The 18,019-nt window shown below is 42.3% G+C and overlaps 1 protein-coding gene across 3 annotated transcripts; it reads right to left on the reverse strand.

Annotated features, from left to right (window-relative positions):
• Window positions 1–1,318: 1,318 nt before the first annotated feature.
• On the reverse strand, window positions 1,319–16,626 carry COQ5 (coenzyme Q5, methyltransferase). Of its 3 annotated transcripts, none has more exons than XM_052654806.1 (7): window positions 16,419–16,626; window positions 13,360–13,509; window positions 10,420–10,641; window positions 4,525–4,631; window positions 3,008–3,096; window positions 2,321–2,432; window positions 1,319–2,236 (listed from the first exon to the last, which is right to left on the reverse strand). In XM_052654806.1, exons 1-7 carry the CDS (start codon window positions 16,618–16,620, stop codon window positions 2,135–2,137), a joined length of 984 nt encoding a protein of 327 aa, XP_052510766.1. In that variant the 5' UTR covers window positions 16,621–16,626; the 3' UTR covers window positions 1,319–2,134. The 3 variants fall into 3 exon arrangements, with proteins under 3 accessions (XP_052510766.1, XP_052510765.1, XP_052510767.1); XM_052654805.1 differs by having other exon boundaries at window positions 16,410–16,626; XM_052654807.1 differs by lacking the exon at window positions 16,419–16,626 and adding an exon at window positions 15,990–16,114.
• Between the last annotated feature and the right edge of the window lie 1,393 nt (window positions 16,627–18,019).

Here is an 18,019-nt window from a genome sequence, read left to right on the forward strand (position 1 = left end):
AGGTTTTTAGTTTCCCTGTGTTTTCAGTGTTTATATGAGGTAAAGCTCCTTTGTTTTAGAACTTGCAGCCAGGCTACAGCTACACAGAGGAAGTGATAGATGTGAATTGATCAATGACTCCATCTTAAGAGTGGTATTAAGTCTGTAACATCTTTGGAGACTTTCTTGATGAGAACTTGGGGTTTTAGAAGTTCTGATGAAGCTGAACAATGTTAGGACTGGGAAAGTTTCAGGGTAGAAAGCAAAAAATTGTTTTAGGGTAATTAAAATGGAAGAAGAGTTTCCTGCTTTCTGCAGGAAAAGGATAAGGGGGTACTGTGGAACAGGGGGCTGCAATTGGGGTGATTTGGGTTTGGATTTATATGAACAGACTGAAAAGATTCCTGTAATTCATCTTCTAGCTCCTTTCCCACTTTTGTGATCTGGCTCTATTTGTTTGAAACCCGACAGGAATTCGGCCTCCAAAGCTGCATCAATCTTGTCGATTTTAGCTCTTTTCAGAAGTAGTCCGGCAAAGAGCCTAAAGCTGCTTTCAGGCCATAAACAGCTGGACAGTGGGAGTTCTAATTTGACCTGGCCCATATCACCAGAAAGTGACATCTTTTAACTTTTGATTTCTTAGAATCACTGCCACTGAGATAGGACTGGGTTGATCGCCTATGAAGATTTTTCAGTGCCTGATCCTTGTTAATTTCAAAGGCTCAAACTGGCTGAAAACAAAATCTAAGCTGAAAGTTTTTCTAAGGTTTAGCATTGTATCAAAAGTTCTTAGGTGCTGTTCTTTGAGACACTTGTATATAGAGAGCTGTATGTGGAAGCTTTTCAATGACAGGGCAAGATCTTGTGAGTGAGGGTACATAAATGACCTCTTCTGTGCTGGGGCGAGAGGTAGCACATCTGAAGACATTTCAAATAGCCTTGAACTGAAGTCTCTGCAGGACCTCCCTGGTGGCTCAGGAGTAAAGAATCTGCCTGCCAATGCAGGAGATGTGGGTTCGACCCTTGCATCGGGAATATTCCTTGGAGAAGGAAATGGCAACCCACCCCAGTATTCTTGCCTGGGAAATCCCATGGACAGAGGAGCCTGGTGGGCTACAGTCCACGGGGTCGCAAAGAGTTGGACATAACTTTAGTGATTCAACAACAATAGCAAGGTCTCTGCAATTAAACTGCCAGCAACTCCCAGGTTGATTTCTGTAATTTCTTACCAGCCCTTCTCCCACCCCTAACCCCCTGCAAAAAAGAAAACCCTTAAATTTCATCCATACTGAAAATATTTATGGTTTGATTTTAACATCAAACAGTGGACTATATTAAGCTCTGCCTAGCTCTGCTGTGTACTGGAGGGGGCTTGGCTAGATAGTTACCAAACTTTTTTTTTCAGCTATAAAATCCTTTCTTCAAATGTATTCTGACAAGCTCTCAATTTTTTAGATGTGAAAACAGAAGTCTGCTGGTACATTTATTCTTTCAACAAGGATTTATCAAGTTGTTTTCTTCATGACTGGAACTGAGGACCCAATACTGGCTTTTGGTGGAAGAGTACTGAATGAATGATGAAGAAAGTGTATTTCTTTCACCTCCCTCAAGGAGAAACTGACAAAATCCATGAAAATTGTAAACTCACTTAGTGTTTCAGTTGCACAGTTTTAGTTGTGATCCTTAGCCCTATACTTTGGGCCTTGGCTTTTGGCCCCAGACTTAGTCCTAGGCTGAAAGGTGAACTTGGGTATAGCTAGCAAGTTTTCTGGTTCAAATCATCATTGGATTCAAATGATTCATTATCCCTCTGGAAGGCAGCACTGGCAGAGAAGCTACAAATACACTTCAAAATTGAGTTTTAGTGCTGGTTTTACCTTAACCACATACTGCAGAGCCAAGAAAAAATAGGACTTAAGCAAAAATACAGACAAATAACTCTGGGAGAAGGCCTGAAGTAGCCCCTAAGGAAAGCTGCAGTCAAGTGACAGGAACTTGGTTCTTTCACTTTGAGATTGGTCACGTCAGAATATGGGTCCAAGGCATACAACCTCAAGCAGAGATGTCCTGCTGCTGGTCACACTAACTGGATTATCCTCCAGCTCCAGACTTCTGACAGGATGTGACTTGTTCATGCTTCAGAATCTTAAAGGAGTTACAGTTTGAAACCAGAGTGAATGGCTACAATGCCTGATGTGAGATTTTCATAAGTCACCTTCTGAAAACCTGCATCTTCTATCATCTCCTTGAATTCCTCCTAAAACACAAAGAAAGATACAGCAGAAATTGCCTGGATTTCAACTGTGGGGCCTTGGGTTGTAAGCTACAGCTTTTTTTGTACCTGAGATGGGAACTGTCGGATACTCTCTACAAGGTATTGGTAGGACTTCCAATCTCCTGCAATGACTTCTCCCAGGACAGGAATGACCTGGAAGCTATATACATCATAGAGCCTAAACAAAAAGGCAAAAGATTAAGATTAGAACGTGACTGTTAATAAGCAAGAAGGTCTAAGCCTGGGATTATAAACTCAAAAATGCCTATAGGGGTCAAGCAAGTACCTGAAATAAGTGACCCAGTTGAGGGTGTGGTGACAGGCACAATTAGGAAGGTCCAGAAAAGTGGGGGAGGGGCAGTTACTACCCAGCTCTGATTATTGCCATGTGGGAATATGGGCTTAACCAGGGTTGCCATATTTCTGATTTCTCAAGTCAAGTTGGAAATCCAAATTTTTATGTAAAATTTCTCAATTTTAAAATACAGACATCTCAGTCAATTTTCTAAAATAACCATGAGCCAAACAAAATATATATGCAGGCCCACTTGAGTCTCTGGTTAGTGGTTTGAGACTCTTCTGGTCTAGGTGTTTTCATTCAGAACTGGCTGACCACAGAGGTGGCACTGTCCCTCACCAGGGACTCAGGGACTCTGAGGTTCCTGCTTAAAGCTACTGGCTATTTTCTATCCATTTGGGGATGGGAAACCCTTGGCTGGATGGTGAAAATCAAGCCCTGTTAACAATACCAACCTGGATAGGAAGGGATTGTTTACTTGGCTGAACTCTAGACAGAGAAATCTTCCTCCTGGTTTCAGGACCCGGTGGGCTTCCTGTAGTGCCTGAGCAAGACAAGAACAATAGGACACACCCCTCAGCAACCCTCACTCATCTCTGGAAGGCTGAGGCGGCACTAGCTTCTGTGGGCATTATAAAGCGTGTTTCCCACAGATCCCGTGTTCAATCTCAGTTGGGAAACTGTAACAGCAGAACAAACCCACAGTCTCCTAAATCTTTTAGCCATTCCACTGCCCATGACTAGAGAAGGTTACCTGGAGTAATCTAAGCTGAGTCATATTGGGGCAGGGAAATTTTTGAATTACTTCTCAAAATCATGATGGCTATCCCTCTTTGATCCAGCAATTTTCCTTCAAAGAGTCTATTTTACAGAAATGCTTCTACTGTGGAAATGACGTGGGGTTACTCATTACAGCACGATTTGAACAGCATAAGAGCAGAGCATCTTAATCATCAATGAGAGACTGGTTATATTAGGGAATATATATACAAACGGGATCTATGCAGCTATTTAAAAAAGGAAGAGCCAGAGTTCTTTATGTGCTGACATGGAAAAGTCTGCAGATATATATATATATATTTTTTTTTTTTTTTTTTGCAGGTATATTTTTAAGGGAAAAAAAGCAATGGGCAAAATGTTTCATATGCTAACATTTTTATTAAAAAAAGAAAGGAAATGAAAATGCTTAATATGCCCAAGACATCTTTGCAAAGATATGCCACTAAGAAATTGGTGACCACAGAGGGAGGAGGCACTGAATGGTTAGCACACAAGGATGAAGATTTTTTAGTGATATATCCCTTTTGTGCTGCTTGAGCTTTGAATTTATTAAAATTTATTTTTAATTTAAAAAGAATAATAAACTGGCTATAGACACAGGAATAAAATGAAATTAAAATACACCATAAACAACATCCCACCCAAAGCAGGCAACCAGGCAACTGGAGTCCACGTTACAGAAATGAAACTCAGGGCCTCGCCTGTCATCTTCAAATGTTTGGACAGAATGTTCAAGTAGAAATAAAAGAAGAGCTGCATCAAATTAAGGGCTGAACATTCCCTTCTTCCAACAGAGGATCCATGAATCTAGCCACCTTCTGCCAAAATAGGGGCTGAGTGCCTTTACCTGTGTCAGCCTTGGGAATTGCTCTGATCTGCAAACTCTGAGTCAGGAGGCTTCATGGGGAGGGAGGAAGCAGATAACATGAGAGAGCAAGACTGACAGGCTCGAAGATAATGAATACCAACTCAAGCAACAAAGGCTTCTATGGGGATCTGCTCTGTGGTATTGGTTTTTTTAATTTTGTGAGCAGGAAAATTGGCAATTTAAAGGATTAAGACCTCTCAGCCTGAAACATTCAACTCAGGAGCGCGGCTCGGAGAAGAATCTCTCCCTTTCCTCATTCACTGTGGAGACACCCCTAGAGAGCTAATATCCTGGGTCACACCAGCAGATGCGGCCATTGGTTACCTGATCAATGTGTGTGACGTTCCGGATCCCAAAGGCAATTGTGTAAACATCAAACTTGTCATCATCGAAGGGCAGTTCTTCCGCATCTCCCAATATCCAGGCAAGTCCTGAAAGAGAAAAGCAGTTCTGGCTTCAGCCTGGACTGCTGTCTCCTCTGCACCCAGGGAACTGTCAAGCCTGGGAAGGGGGTTGTAGGAACCCCTGAATTTGTAGTCAGCTGGACAGAAGTATGGGTACCTTGAACATCCTGTTTGTGGCTGTCTTGTGAACTGGGGGCCGTCTTGTGGCAATAAGCCCTTAAACCCGTGGAATCTAACTCTGGTAATTAGTGTTAGAACTGAATTGAATTGTTGGACAGCTGGCTGGCGCTGGAGAATTGGAGAACTGTATGGTGCTGGGGGAACATCACACGTGCGGTATCTGAAGCGGTGTCAGAAAACACACATCTGCCTTCTCCAGTGGATTCCTGGCCACTGTCTTCAGCGTGTCCTTCAGTCCTGAGAACTTGAAGTTTCTGGTGTCCTTAAAGTTTAGAAGAAAGTTTCCCCCAAGGTTCTCAGAGTAGACACTGGTTACTTAGTTATGCCTTACTCTTAAGCAATTTTTATCCAACTAGATGTAAAGCACTGTGGTTACGAGCCCAGGTCCTGGTGTTGCCTGGGTTCTAATGCCAGCTTCCCCAATTATTAGCTATATGACCTTTTTTTTTAAATCAAGCTTTTGAATAGAGTTATTTTCTATTTTTGGCTGTGCTGGGTCTTCGTTGCTGTGAGGGCTTTTCTCTGGTTTCAGAGAGCAGGGGCTACTCTCTAGTTGTGGTGCATGGGCTTTGCATTGTGGTGGCTTCTCTTGTTGTGGAGCGCAAACTCCAGGCTCCTGGGCTTCAGTAGTTGCAGTGCATGGTTTCAGTGGCTGCAGCTCCTGGGCTTTAGAGCACAGGCTCAGCAATTATGGAGCATGGGGTTAGCTGCTTCATGGCCTGTGGGATCTTCCCATACCCAGGATCAAACCCGTGTCTTCTGCAGTGGTAGGCAGATTCTTTACCACTGAGCCACCAGGGAGGCCCCTGGCTATATGATTTTGGATAAACTACGTTGCCTCAGTTTCCTCATGCATAAAGTGGAGTCAATAATAGTACCTACTTCAGATAGTCATTAGAATTTATTCCAAGTACATAATTTAGCATAGTTATATTGGTTCTACTGGACTCACAGAGAAGCAAAGTGTCTTGACCCCAAGGCTGGTCATGAATTCGAAAACACCCAAGGGAGCTGCCTATCAGGGTGGCTATATCCCCTGAGAATCCTGATTCAGCTTCAATATTATTTGACATGCAGTGAATCAGACACGAAGTATGATTCAGTAGGGAGGCTACATCAGTTCAGTTCAGTTCAGTTGCTCAGTTGTGTCCGACTCTTTGCGACCCCATGAATTGCAGCACCAGGCCTCCCTGTCCATCACCAACTCCCGGAGTTTACCCAAACTCATGTCCATCGAGTTGGTGATGCCATCCAGCCATCTCATCCTCTGTCGTCCCCTTCTCCTCCTGCTCCCAATGCCTCCCAGCATCAGGGTCTTTTCCAATGAGTCAACTCTTCGCATGAGGTGGCCAAAGTACTGGAGTTTCAGCTTCAGCATCAATCCTTCCAATGAATACCCAGGACTGATCTCCTTTAGGATGGACTGGTTGGATTTTCTTGCGGTCCAAGGGGCTCTCAAGAATCTTCTCCAACACCACAGTTCAAAAACATCAATTCTTCGGCGCTCAGCCTTCTTCACAGTCCAACTCTCACATCCATACATGACCACAGGAAAAACCATAGCCTTGACTAGATGGACCTTTGTTTGCAAAGTAATGTCTCTGCTTTTGAATATGCTATCTATGTTGGTCATAACTTTCCTTCCAAGGAGTAAGCGTCTTTTAATTTCATGGCTGCAATCACCATTTGCAGTGATTTTGGAGCCCCCTGAAATAAAGTTTGACACTGTTTCCACTGTTTTCCCATCTATTTCCCATGAAGTGATGGGACCAGATGCCATGATCCTAGTTTTCTGAATGTTGAGCTTTAAGCCAACATTTTCACTCTCATCAAGAGGCTTTTTAGTTCCTCTTCACTTTCTGCCATAAGGGTGGTGTTATCTGCATATCTGAGGTTATTGATATTTCTCCCGGCAATCTTGATTCCAGCTTGTGCTTCTTTCAGCCCAGCGTTTCTCCTGATGTACTCTGCATAGAAGTTAAATAGGCAGGGTGACAATATACAACCTTGATGTATTCCTTTTCCTATTTGGAACCAGTCTGTTGTTCCATGTCCAGTTCTAACTGTTGCTTCCTGACCTGCATATAGGTTTCTCAAGAGGCAGGTCAGGTGGTCTGGTATTCCCATGTCTTTCAGAATTTTCCACAGTTTATTGTGATCCACACAGTCAAAGGCTTTGGCATAGTCAATAAAGAAGAAATAGATGTTTTTCTGGAACTCTCTTGCTTTTTCAATGATCCAGTGGATATTGGCAATTTGATCTCTGGTTCCTCTGCCTTTTCTGAAACCAGCTTGAACATCTGGAAGTTCACGGTTCACGTATTGCTGAAGCCTGGCTTGGAGAATTTTGAGCATTACTTTACTAGCGTGTGAGATGAGTACAATTGTGCGGTAGTTTGAGCATTCTTTGGCATTGTCTTTCTTTGGGATTGGAATGAAAATTGACCTTTTCCAGTCCTGTGGCCACTGCTGAGTTTTCCAAATTTGCTGGCATATTAAGTGCAGCACTTTCACAGCATCATCTTTTAGGATTTGAAATAGCTCAACTGGAATTCCATCACCTCCATTAGCTTTGTTCATAGTGATGCTTCCTAAGGCCCACTTGACTTCATATTCCAGGATGTCTGGCTCTAGGTGAGTGATCACACTACCGTGATTATCTGGGTCACGAAGATCTTTTTTGTACAGTTCTTCTGTGTATTCTTGCCACCTCTTCTTAATATCTTCTGCTTCTGTTAGGTCCATATCATTTCTGTCCTTTATTGTGCCCATCTTTGCATGAAATGTTCCCTTGGTATCTCTAATTTTCTTGAAGAGATCTCTAGTCTTTCCCATTCTGTTGTTTTCCTCTATTTCTTTGCATTGATCTCTGAGGAAGGCTTTCTTATCTCTTCTTACTATTCTTTGGAACTCTGCACTCAGATGCTTATATCTTTCCTTTTCTCCTTTGCTTTTTGCTTCTCTTCTTTTCACAGCTATTTGTAAGGCCTCCTCAGACTTCATAGGAGGCTTCATAGAGGAAGGTAAATGTAAATAACCTTCCTATGAGGCACACTAACAGTATTTAACAAGAGCCTCAGCAATGAGCATGCCCTTTAACATAGCCATTTGATTTTTCAGAGGAAGACATTAACAACATTATCATCAAAGCTACTGCTTACTAAGCCCACGATGACGATGACGAGGTCTGTGTAATCACTTTACATACATTAGCTTCTACAGGCCCTCTGCAGTGAGAATGTAGAGTCCTAACCACGGGACACTGGAATTCCCAGGAATTTTTCTTTTTAAGACTTTTTTTAAAAAATGTGGACCATTTCTAAAGTCTTTATTGAATTTGGTTACAATATTGGTCCTGTTTTACGCTTTGGTTTTTTTGACTGTGAGGGGTATGAGGGAATCTTAGCTCCCTGACCATGGATCAAACTCCTACCTCCTGCATTGGAAGGCAGTGTGTTAACCCTGGACTACCAGGGCAGTCCCCAGAAATTTGTAATAACATGGAAAAATTTGTTTAATTCAGCATGATACAACACTGAATTAAACAAAGCAGAATACTAAATTGTATCTCCAAGATGTTGCCGATATTATAAAAAGGAAATGAGTAGGAAAAAGCTAGGGAGCAAATATACTAAAATACTGAGGGTCATCTCTGGATGCTGGAACTATGGTTAATATTAACCTCTTCATAATGTAATTTTTCAAATGTTTGATTTCTAACATCCCAAATTTTCCCAAATATATCACTTTTATAACCCATCAAATCTTTTTAAGGGTTCTGCCCTCCAAGCTTCTACTTTGGGAGGAAGTGCTACATGTAAATAAAACACATAATAGTGCTATGCACAAAAATGCCTTTATACATTAACTTTTATAATTATTAAATCATTTCTAGGATCCTTCTACTTTGTTTCAACTTTATTTTGGCATGATATGTGTTGTAAAGGCATTATTATTGGAGACTGGTACCTGGTAACTCAGCTGGTAAAGAATTTGCCTGCAGTGCAGGAGAGCCTGGTTCAATTCCTGGGTTGGGAAGATCCCCTGGAGAAGGGAAAGGCTACCCACTCCAGTATTCTGGCCTGGAGAATTCCAAGGACTCCACGGGGTCGCAAAGAGTTGGACATGACTGAGCGACTTTCATTTCACTTTCAAAGCAAGGAGGAAAAATAAAGCCAAACTCTGCAGCACCTAATGATTCCTACACAGGTGGATCTGTCTTGGGTGTTAGCAGAGCCTGAAAGGCAAGCTATGCTATGGCAGAGATGATTCTAGAAGTGGAACGTTACCCATCATTCCCATCTTTGTTCTCCACTCTTCGTAGCTGGGCACCAGAGAGAAGGGAAACACGTTTTTCAGTAGGAGTAAGAACACAGTGCCTTTGTCTAAAAACACTAGTGACTGTCGGCCTTCTGATCAGTGTTGATGGCTAACAAAAGAGCCCTTCATCTGGGGGGCCAAGTGGGCTGCAGTTCGTCTAGGCAGCTCGTTCTGGGGGTGGAAGTAGGAGGAAGAAGAATTAAGCTAAAATAACCATAGACACTCGTGGTAGGGAGGTGGTGGGGGAGGAGAGAAGTGCTGATGTTGATCCGAGGGACGTGGGTTTTTTGTTGGGTGCCACTGCCTCTCACCGGGGCTGCCTGCAGTGCTCGACCAGTGTGGAAGAGGGCAGCACAGTGGCTCTGAAAAGCTGGGTAAACATGCTGCAGCTGCCAGATCAGTACATCTACTGAGGCAAAACACTGGGGCAAAAGTATTTCAAAATATTGAAAGAGAAAGCCAAATGTAAAACGTGTATCTTTAAGCTAGAGCAGAAACTGTCCATTTGGGAGCTGCAGCAGCTGCCTGGAGATACCCAGTCACTTTCCCCTTGGCTGAACAGCAGACTGTGCGAGGGAAGTTTGAAGAGTACCATTTATGGGTGATCCTTCAACTGCATCAGCTGTGCCCTCTGAGAAATCCATGCTGAAATAGAGGTAGGAGGGCAGTTTCATTTTCCGGGAGGTGGAGGGGGTGGTGGTTGGGGGTGAGGGGAGACATCCAGAATAAAAATAAAAAGAAGAGGAAGCAAGGATGTGTGGGAAGAGCCATGAGACCTTGATGCAGACCTGAGAAAGCCCCAGCCAACCCAACAGGGGGTTCTGGAACAAAGACTGCCTGTGAAGAGAGCCCCACGTGGCATATGTTCAGGCCCGGGAGCCCCATGGATCCTTGGTCATTGGCTGGATGCCGCCAGGTTCGAAAGCTGAGGCAGAGCTTAGTTTTGGGAGGGGGATGAAATGGCTCAAGAATTGGGTCATCAGAGAGCTGCTGGGAATTGAAAACCAAACTTCTGTCTCAGGGTTCAAGAGCTGAGACCCAAAGAGTCAGTCCACATTTCGGCTCTGCCATTTAAACTGTGTGACTTGAATAAGATACTTAACCTCTTTGGGTCTGGGTTGTCTCCCCTGTGACTTGAGGCTGATAACTGGTTGCTGAAATAACATATGCAATAGTACACATGCTGGGCCCGACAAATTATCTCCCACTCCTATGTATCTATAAGTTTTTGAAATCTGGAAGAGAAAGCACTTCAGCATTGTACACGTTCCATCTTACAAACATCTCCTCTAGGTCCACTTTCTGCAGGACTTACCAGCTTTGTATCCTTGAGCATGGGCTTTCTGTTTTCCAATCTTTAGCATCTCCTTGTTGATGTCACAGACCATGACACGGGAACCACCCAAGGAATCCTCTTCATTCTGGTACTTTCTGGCAATTTCTTCCCAGGATAAATTTTGTTGGGCCCTTAACTGCCTCTTCTGCTTTCTCTGATGCTGCGCCTGAACATAATTAAGGAACCGGAATGCAATGTCACCTGTGGGAAGCCAACAGGAGGAGAGATCAAACACAAACACAACTGCAGCATTTCTTTAACCCAACAGGAGTAGCAACGGTACAGGGGCTGAGGAGTGTATGAAAACTGAAAGGCTGTACTCATTTCAGTAGTTCATTTTTTTTTAACAGCAATTTTTTAACTGCTAAGATTCTTTAAATAAAAAACCTTTAAAAACTGTATATGTAATGCATGGACACATTCTTACTCTAAAAGGCTCAATACTTAAATATATAGACTAAAACATGAAAGTTGCCATATCCACACTCTCCAGACATAACAAGTGGGAAGAGCTGAGTGTACTGCTTCCTAGTCTTTTTCTAATAATTTTTGTGACGGTAACATGAAGGTACACTCACAAGCAACAACTCACTGCCCCACCACTTCCCATAACCAGCTCAGTTCCCCACAGACCATCTTTCCCAATCCCTTTAGCGGTTTCTTCTGTTGGTTACAGCTATTTCTTCCCTCAAAAAATTTATAGAGCTATCCTGCCCCCATCTCTGCTTGCCTGTCCTCCCAATATATTTATATCACTTTTAATAGTTCCTCACAGATAGCTGTGTAACCTAGAGTAATAAACTAATCTAGATTTTCTTTTTTTTAATTTTAATTTTTTAATTAGGAGTACAGTTGATTTACAATGTTTCAGGTATATAGCAAGACGACTCAGTTATACGTATATTTTCATTTTCCGAGTCTTTTCCATTATGGCTTATTACAAGATATTGACTATAGTTCCTTGTGCTATATAGAAGGTCCTTGTTGCTTATTTTATATGTAGAGGAATATATCTGTTAATCCCACTCCAAGTTTATCCCTCTCACCTTGTGTTATTATTCCATCAACTATAGATAGTATCTTTTGATTCCTTTCAACCTTCCATTATATATATATATATGTGTGTGTGTATATATATATACATATATGTATGTGTGTGTGTATATGTTCGGTCAAGCCTGATAACATTGTATTTGTTCTATAGCTCTAAGTTTTCTGTGCTTTGTTGATGGTTTGAGTTTAAAAGCAGAAAATCAAGGGTTTCCATTATTGTGACCACGTCGTAAATACTGTTTAGGCAAAGCCAGTGCTTTCAGGATTTTTCCCTTTCTATAATGCTGTTTCCTTGTCTTTGTTTTCTTCTTACACTGTTTGTAAGAGATACAGCCTTAGGTTTTCCATTTTCTCCATCCAATTAGGTATTCTTCAGTCACTTTCCTATAAATTTAAATATAATTATATGTACTCACATGAAACAACTTAAAAACATAAATGAAGGTTATATTATATCCAGTGTATATAACTTTTCTTTTTTTTCCCATTTACTATGTCCTTGATACTGTTCTATCAGTATTCATAAGCTTTTCTCATTCTTTTAAATAGCTACCTAATATTAATATTTTATAGTATTGATGTATCTTAAAGTCATTTCTTCACTGAGGTGGAAATAGGTTACTTCCAACTTTTCACTGTTACTAAAAATTATGCAGTGTGAGCATATTTGTTACTGTATGTTTTAAATGTCTTTTTAAATATATTGGCTTACTTTTTAATTGCATTTTCTAAATGCGCAGTTGTTGGCATGTGGTAATGTTACCGGCTGGGGTGCACTGGAGATGGTGGCAGTTCTGACTGAAACTTTTCTGTAGCTATATCTCTGTGCAAGTTTGTTTTCTTTTTTCAGATTAAATGTCTAGAATTGGAATTGTGGGGCCCTGGACTAAAAAGCATTTTAGATTTTGATAGATTCTGCTAATGTCCTCTACCTCACTGCCCTCTGTGCTTCCTTTTAGGAAGAGGATCACACCAGCAAAGCCAAACATAAACATGAACATTATTCCATTGCAGTTTATTATTATACATTATTCTATTAGTATAGATTATTATATTATATGACATTTTTCGCTCCAAATGCCTAGTGTGCACCAAGAAACAAAGGACCATGCATAAAAAGAGGCTTTTTTTCCCAATAAAAGAGCTTTTGATATCTGATATGATAGTAGATTAGGCAGAAAAGGCTGCCTTGAAAACTTAGATGATAAAAGCCCCTCCCTTCCTCAGCAAAGAAAGAGGGCAAGTGGGCTAAAGGTTAAACAGAAAGCAAAAATAGTTGTTTAGAAAGGACACTGGAGGAAAAAAATTGGTCAGTTTACTTTGTAATCTTCTGAATTTTAGAAGAATGACAGGCACAAAGTTGATATTCTGTGTTTTTGATTGGCATTCAGTAGGGCTTCCTGGTGGCTTAGTGGTAAAGAATCCACCTGCCAGCAGACAAGAGTTCACTCCCTGATCCCAGAAGATCCCACATGCTGTGGAGCAACTAAGCCACAACTATTGAGCCCACGCTGTACAGCCAGGGAGCCGCAACTGCTGAGCCCATGTGCTATAACTACTGAAGTCTGTGCACCCTGGAGCTTGTGCTCTGCAACAAGAGAAGCCACCACAGTGAGAAGTCCATGCCCACAACTAGAGAGTAGCCCCCGCTCGCTACAATTAAAGAAAAGCCTGAGCTTCAGGGAAGACCCAGCACAACCTAAATAAATAAAACTGAAAAAAGAAAAAAGTAAATCTTTCTGAGAAGTGTATTGATTTTCAATCACCATGTTCAGCCTTATGGAAGATGAGCTAGCTCATTACAACAAGAGAAACTAGTTTTTATAAAAGGAGCTCAGTGTTACCCAAGGACAAACTGGACATTACCTGTGCCTCCAGCAACATCCAACAGCTGGGTGCCAGGAAACGGGCGCATCTTCCAGAGCAGCAAATCTTTCCAAACACGATGGATACCAAGACTCATCATATCATTCATCACATCATACTTCTTGGCCACACTTTCAAACACCTGATAGACTTGACATGAGAGAAATACAACATGACTGGGCTACTAATATTAACCTGGAAAAGTCCTAAATGTAAGAAAGTTCCCCGTTCCCCCCATAAAATTATCTGCAAGGTGGAGCCAAGACATAATACTTGATGCCCAAATCTGCACGTTACCGCTTTTAAAAAAAGGCTTAACTAGGGACTTTCCTGGTGGTCTAGTGGCTAGGACTCCACACTCCCAATGCAGGGCACCCTTGTTTGATCCATGATTGGGGAACTACATCCCACATGCCACAACTAAGAGTTTGCATACTACAAGGAAGACGGAAGATCCTGCCTGCCGCAACTAAGACCCAGGGTATCCAAATAAATAAAGACTTTAAAAAGGCTTAAATTGCTTCAAGTAAGAAATAAGTCAACCTCTTTTCTGTTATCTTAGCTTCACACAGGACCATTACCTTGCAGTAATGCCATGCACATACTTCGTAGTAAATCACTTTCTTTCTTGGCCACACTACATGGCTTGCGGGATCTTAGTTCCCTCACCAAGGATGAGAATCAAGCCGAGTCCTAACCACTGGACCGCCAGGGAGCTCCCTGATTTCCATTTCTTAGAGGAAGGGGTGGAGGGATTGGAGTTTTTCTAAAAGTATCATCATTAAAGACAACAAAATCCATTAGAAAAACATGAAAAATGGATGGGAAGACCTCAGCTCATCTCTGCCTGTGTCACTGAGAAAAACCTCAGGTTCAACTTGGTGGGCAGATGAATGGTAGGATGTGAGTCAGGGCCAAGTTGAATTGTAGAGGGTTCTCGTGACTCCACAGGACCAAGGAAGAATGTGGAATATGGACTGGCTGAAGAGTTAAGGAATTTACTATCTAAGATGCTTCAAAGCACAGGCTACATTTAACTTCTTTGCATCTCCATTTCTGTTCATGAGATAACAATATCAGTGCGAGCCTCCTACCTACCTGCCAAAAGGACTGAATCAGGTAAAGAAGGGGAGATATGTTGAGTTCCTCAGATGAAATGTGCTGCTAAGACCCAAAACATTACTGTCCTCTGCTGAATCAGCAGACAATAGAGCCCTCCTCCTTCCACTCAATCTTGAATATCTATTCTCAACCCTGGGATCCTATAAGCTTGCTCTTTGCTTTTGAACATCTGGGATATTTAGAGGGATACTGAGGCTCAACTCACTGAGTATAAGCCCTTCTTACTTTATGTGGTTCTAATATGTAAGAATTTCGGTTATTGTGGTTTAGTTCAATAACACCAGTCCTCTAGCAACATCATTCAATAGAATGGTATATTAACTGTGAGTAACTGCATAAAGTACAAATCTTGCTAGTAGTCCTTCAGTCCATAAATCATGCATAAATAAGAGATATGCATCACGATCAGAAACCAATTATGTCACTTCTCTCACAGTTGTAGGGGGTTGGTCACTATACATCCCTTATTCACGTGCAGACAGCAAAGCATATAGCTGTGTTGCCTTCTGATCTCAGCTGGGACTCTCTGTGGCATTTTGCAAACCAGGTAACTGAAAGAGGAAGCTGGACTACAAAAATGAAAGTGCAACAAAATAATGAAAAGGGATAACCTTAGAGGTGAAATTTGAACAGAACGTCAATGGAATCATAGGAGACACATGACCACGGGGATGTTGAGACTGCCACCCCAGACATTTTGGAATTGCAGCCACAGGAACTTTGGGAAGATGAACTTATGGAGTTTACTATCATTTTACCTGGCTCCACTTACTTCACCCCACAACCAGTTATCAAGCTCCTAATGTGCATCAAATGCTGAGAACACAGTTATGAATGAGTCTTAACTTTCTGGGGATTCACAATGAAATGTGTTAATTTAAATTTGATATTCAAGGAATTATAGTAGAGCTCTGTATTTAGTAAGGTTGAGATGAAAGGTAATACAATATACTAGCCTATAAGAGGATAAAAAAATTCAATTGTAGGCTCTTTTTCTTATTTCCTGGGTGACTACAGGCCAAGTTAAGGAACCTCTCAGAGCCTCACCTTATCTATCTGTAATGTGAGCATAATACCTTTCTCATTACAAATGGTACAGCTGGAATTTTAAAACAGGTCTTTTCTTTTCCCAAGTCTTATGCTGAACACCAAGAAAGTGCTGAACAATATCTAACACTTATTGAGCAATTATGCAGTGCCAGGCGTTATTCAAAATTCCTTAGTGTATGAAGTAATGTAATCTTCACAAGAACTCTATGAAAGAAATTACTATCTTCCCTACCTGGCAAATTTGGAAGCTGAGGCACATATTAATAGAAAATAGTCTCCTTCTTTCTTTCTATAAAGACGGCATATCCCTTTAGCAAGAGATTAACAATATGGGCTCAGTAGTCAGACCGAACTAGGTTGGAATAGTAGTGCCACCACTTACTACCTTAAACTGGGCAAGGTTTTGCTTAACCTTTGTCTCTATTTCCTCATGAGCAAGATGGAATAAAAATACTCACCATCAGGAAGTTGAAATGAGAATTGTAAATAATGTCTGCACATCATAAATGCTCAATTGACCGGGTTCTGTGATAACTACTTGAAAAGAGGAGGCTCTAAGTTTGGCAGAGACAGACTAAGGGTACTCCTTGGAGGTCAGGACTGCACAAGTTAATGCATCAGAGGCGCGTGCGTGCGCGCTAAGTGGCTTGAAGCAGTCGTGTCTGCCTGCCAGGCTCTTCTGCCCACGGAGATTCTCCAGACAATAATACTGGAGTGGGTTGCCCTGCCCTCCTCCAGGGGATCTTCCCGACCCAGTGGATTCTTTACCACCAGCGCCACCTGGGAAGCCCTTCAGCGGAGCTCACAGTACAGTAAATCAACCCTTGGTTTGGGCAGAAGAAACTAGACGGTCAGATCCTCCCCATTCACCCTCTCACCCCTTTCACCTTTGCCCCCCTTCTCCTCTTCCGACACAGTCTCAAATCCAAAGTGCGTTTCGGTTGCCTCCTTCTCTTGGGACAAGAGCCGTGCACCCAGGGGGCCCCTGGGCGAGGAGCTACGAAGCCCGGGGAGCCTGTAGCCCGACACTGCCCGCGACCACCCACGGCCGCAGAAGCTCCATAGAGCCCAGCTTCTGGGGGCTGCCATCTTGACAGTCGGGTGACCGCTGTCAGACAGGACGCAGCGTTGCATCACGGCTGACGGCGGCCGACCGGAGACATTATTAGCTGAACGCGTCTTGAAACCTGATGTTAAGTAGCTCTGCAGGATCTCTGGGATCCTGAGGCTGTTTCGTCTTTGAGTACGCGAAATCCCTTTCTCTCCGTCTTCAAATTAAATATAGAATTCACAAGGAATCAACGGACCTTAGGGAGAGCCCCCAGTCACTCTAGATGCCAGGTCTCTGAATCCTGCCAATCTGTAGTGTGTGTTAGTGTCGTTTTCGACTCTGCGATCCCACGGACTGTAGTCTGCCAGGCTCCTCTGTCTATGGAATTCTGTAGGCGAGAATACTGGGTAGCCATTCCCTTCTCCAGGGGATTTTCCCAAGCCAGGGATCATACCCCCATCTCTTACATGTCCGGATCGAATCCGCGTCTCTTGCGTCTCCTGTATTACAGGTGGATTCTTTACCATCTGAGCCATCAAGGAATCTCTAATCGATATCAGGTAGCTCCCTTTTTTCCGGTGCGGAAGAGGGCAAAAGGAGCTTTTGAATCAGTAACTGATACTGAGAATGGATTCTAGGAATCTTTTTGATCGAAATTCTCTGGTGATTTGTATGAAAGGGATGTGCAGAATAATCTTGAGAAATTTATGCTTGATTACTCTGAATGATAGACATAGGAAAGACAGTTCTCTGGTCTTTCCATCTTATGAACCTAGGAAGTTCACAAATGGGAAGGAAAGCTCTGGTATGTATTTAACCTACTTTTATTTATTTACTTTTTTGGCTACGCCCTGCAGCACGCAGGATCTTAGTTCCTGGACCTGGGATCCAATCTGTGCCACCTGCAATGGAAGCTGGATTCTTAACCACTGGACCACCAGGGAAGTCCTTCTGGTATCCATCTATTTAGTAAGTCACAACCAAGCACCATTCAGCCTGTCTCCTACTATTACAAAACTACATTTCTAGCTCCAGCTGGCACAGAATGAGTGCTTTACTTTAACCTCAGACTTTCCCATTATTTTCTATGGAAAGGGTAACGTAGACCATCTTGCGGAAAAGAGGATGGAGGTGGTGAGTTTTATTTGGATTTCTGTGTGTTTTTCCTTTACTTCTCTGTAAATATATGTTTCCTGTAAATGAGAAACAGAGGAGAATGAGAAACCTTCTCACAAGGAGAAAGTGCCAAGGCCCCTGAGAAACTACTTTGAAAGTGGAAAATCTTTTCTTGGCTTAATGTAGCCTAAGATGGACACCTACTGCTTTATTTGGGAAGAACTGCGCAGGGCTTTCTCTCTTTTTCTAACTTTTAAGAGTGATAGAAGAAAGAAATGATTTACCCAGGTCATCAGAGTTCCCACACCTTTGTTAAAGGAG

The sequence above is a fragment of the Budorcas taxicolor genome, chromosome 17 (assembly GCF_023091745.1).
Source record: "Budorcas taxicolor isolate Tak-1 chromosome 17, Takin1.1, whole genome shotgun sequence".
Classification (NCBI taxonomy): domain Eukaryota; kingdom Metazoa; phylum Chordata; class Mammalia; order Artiodactyla; family Bovidae; genus Budorcas; species Budorcas taxicolor.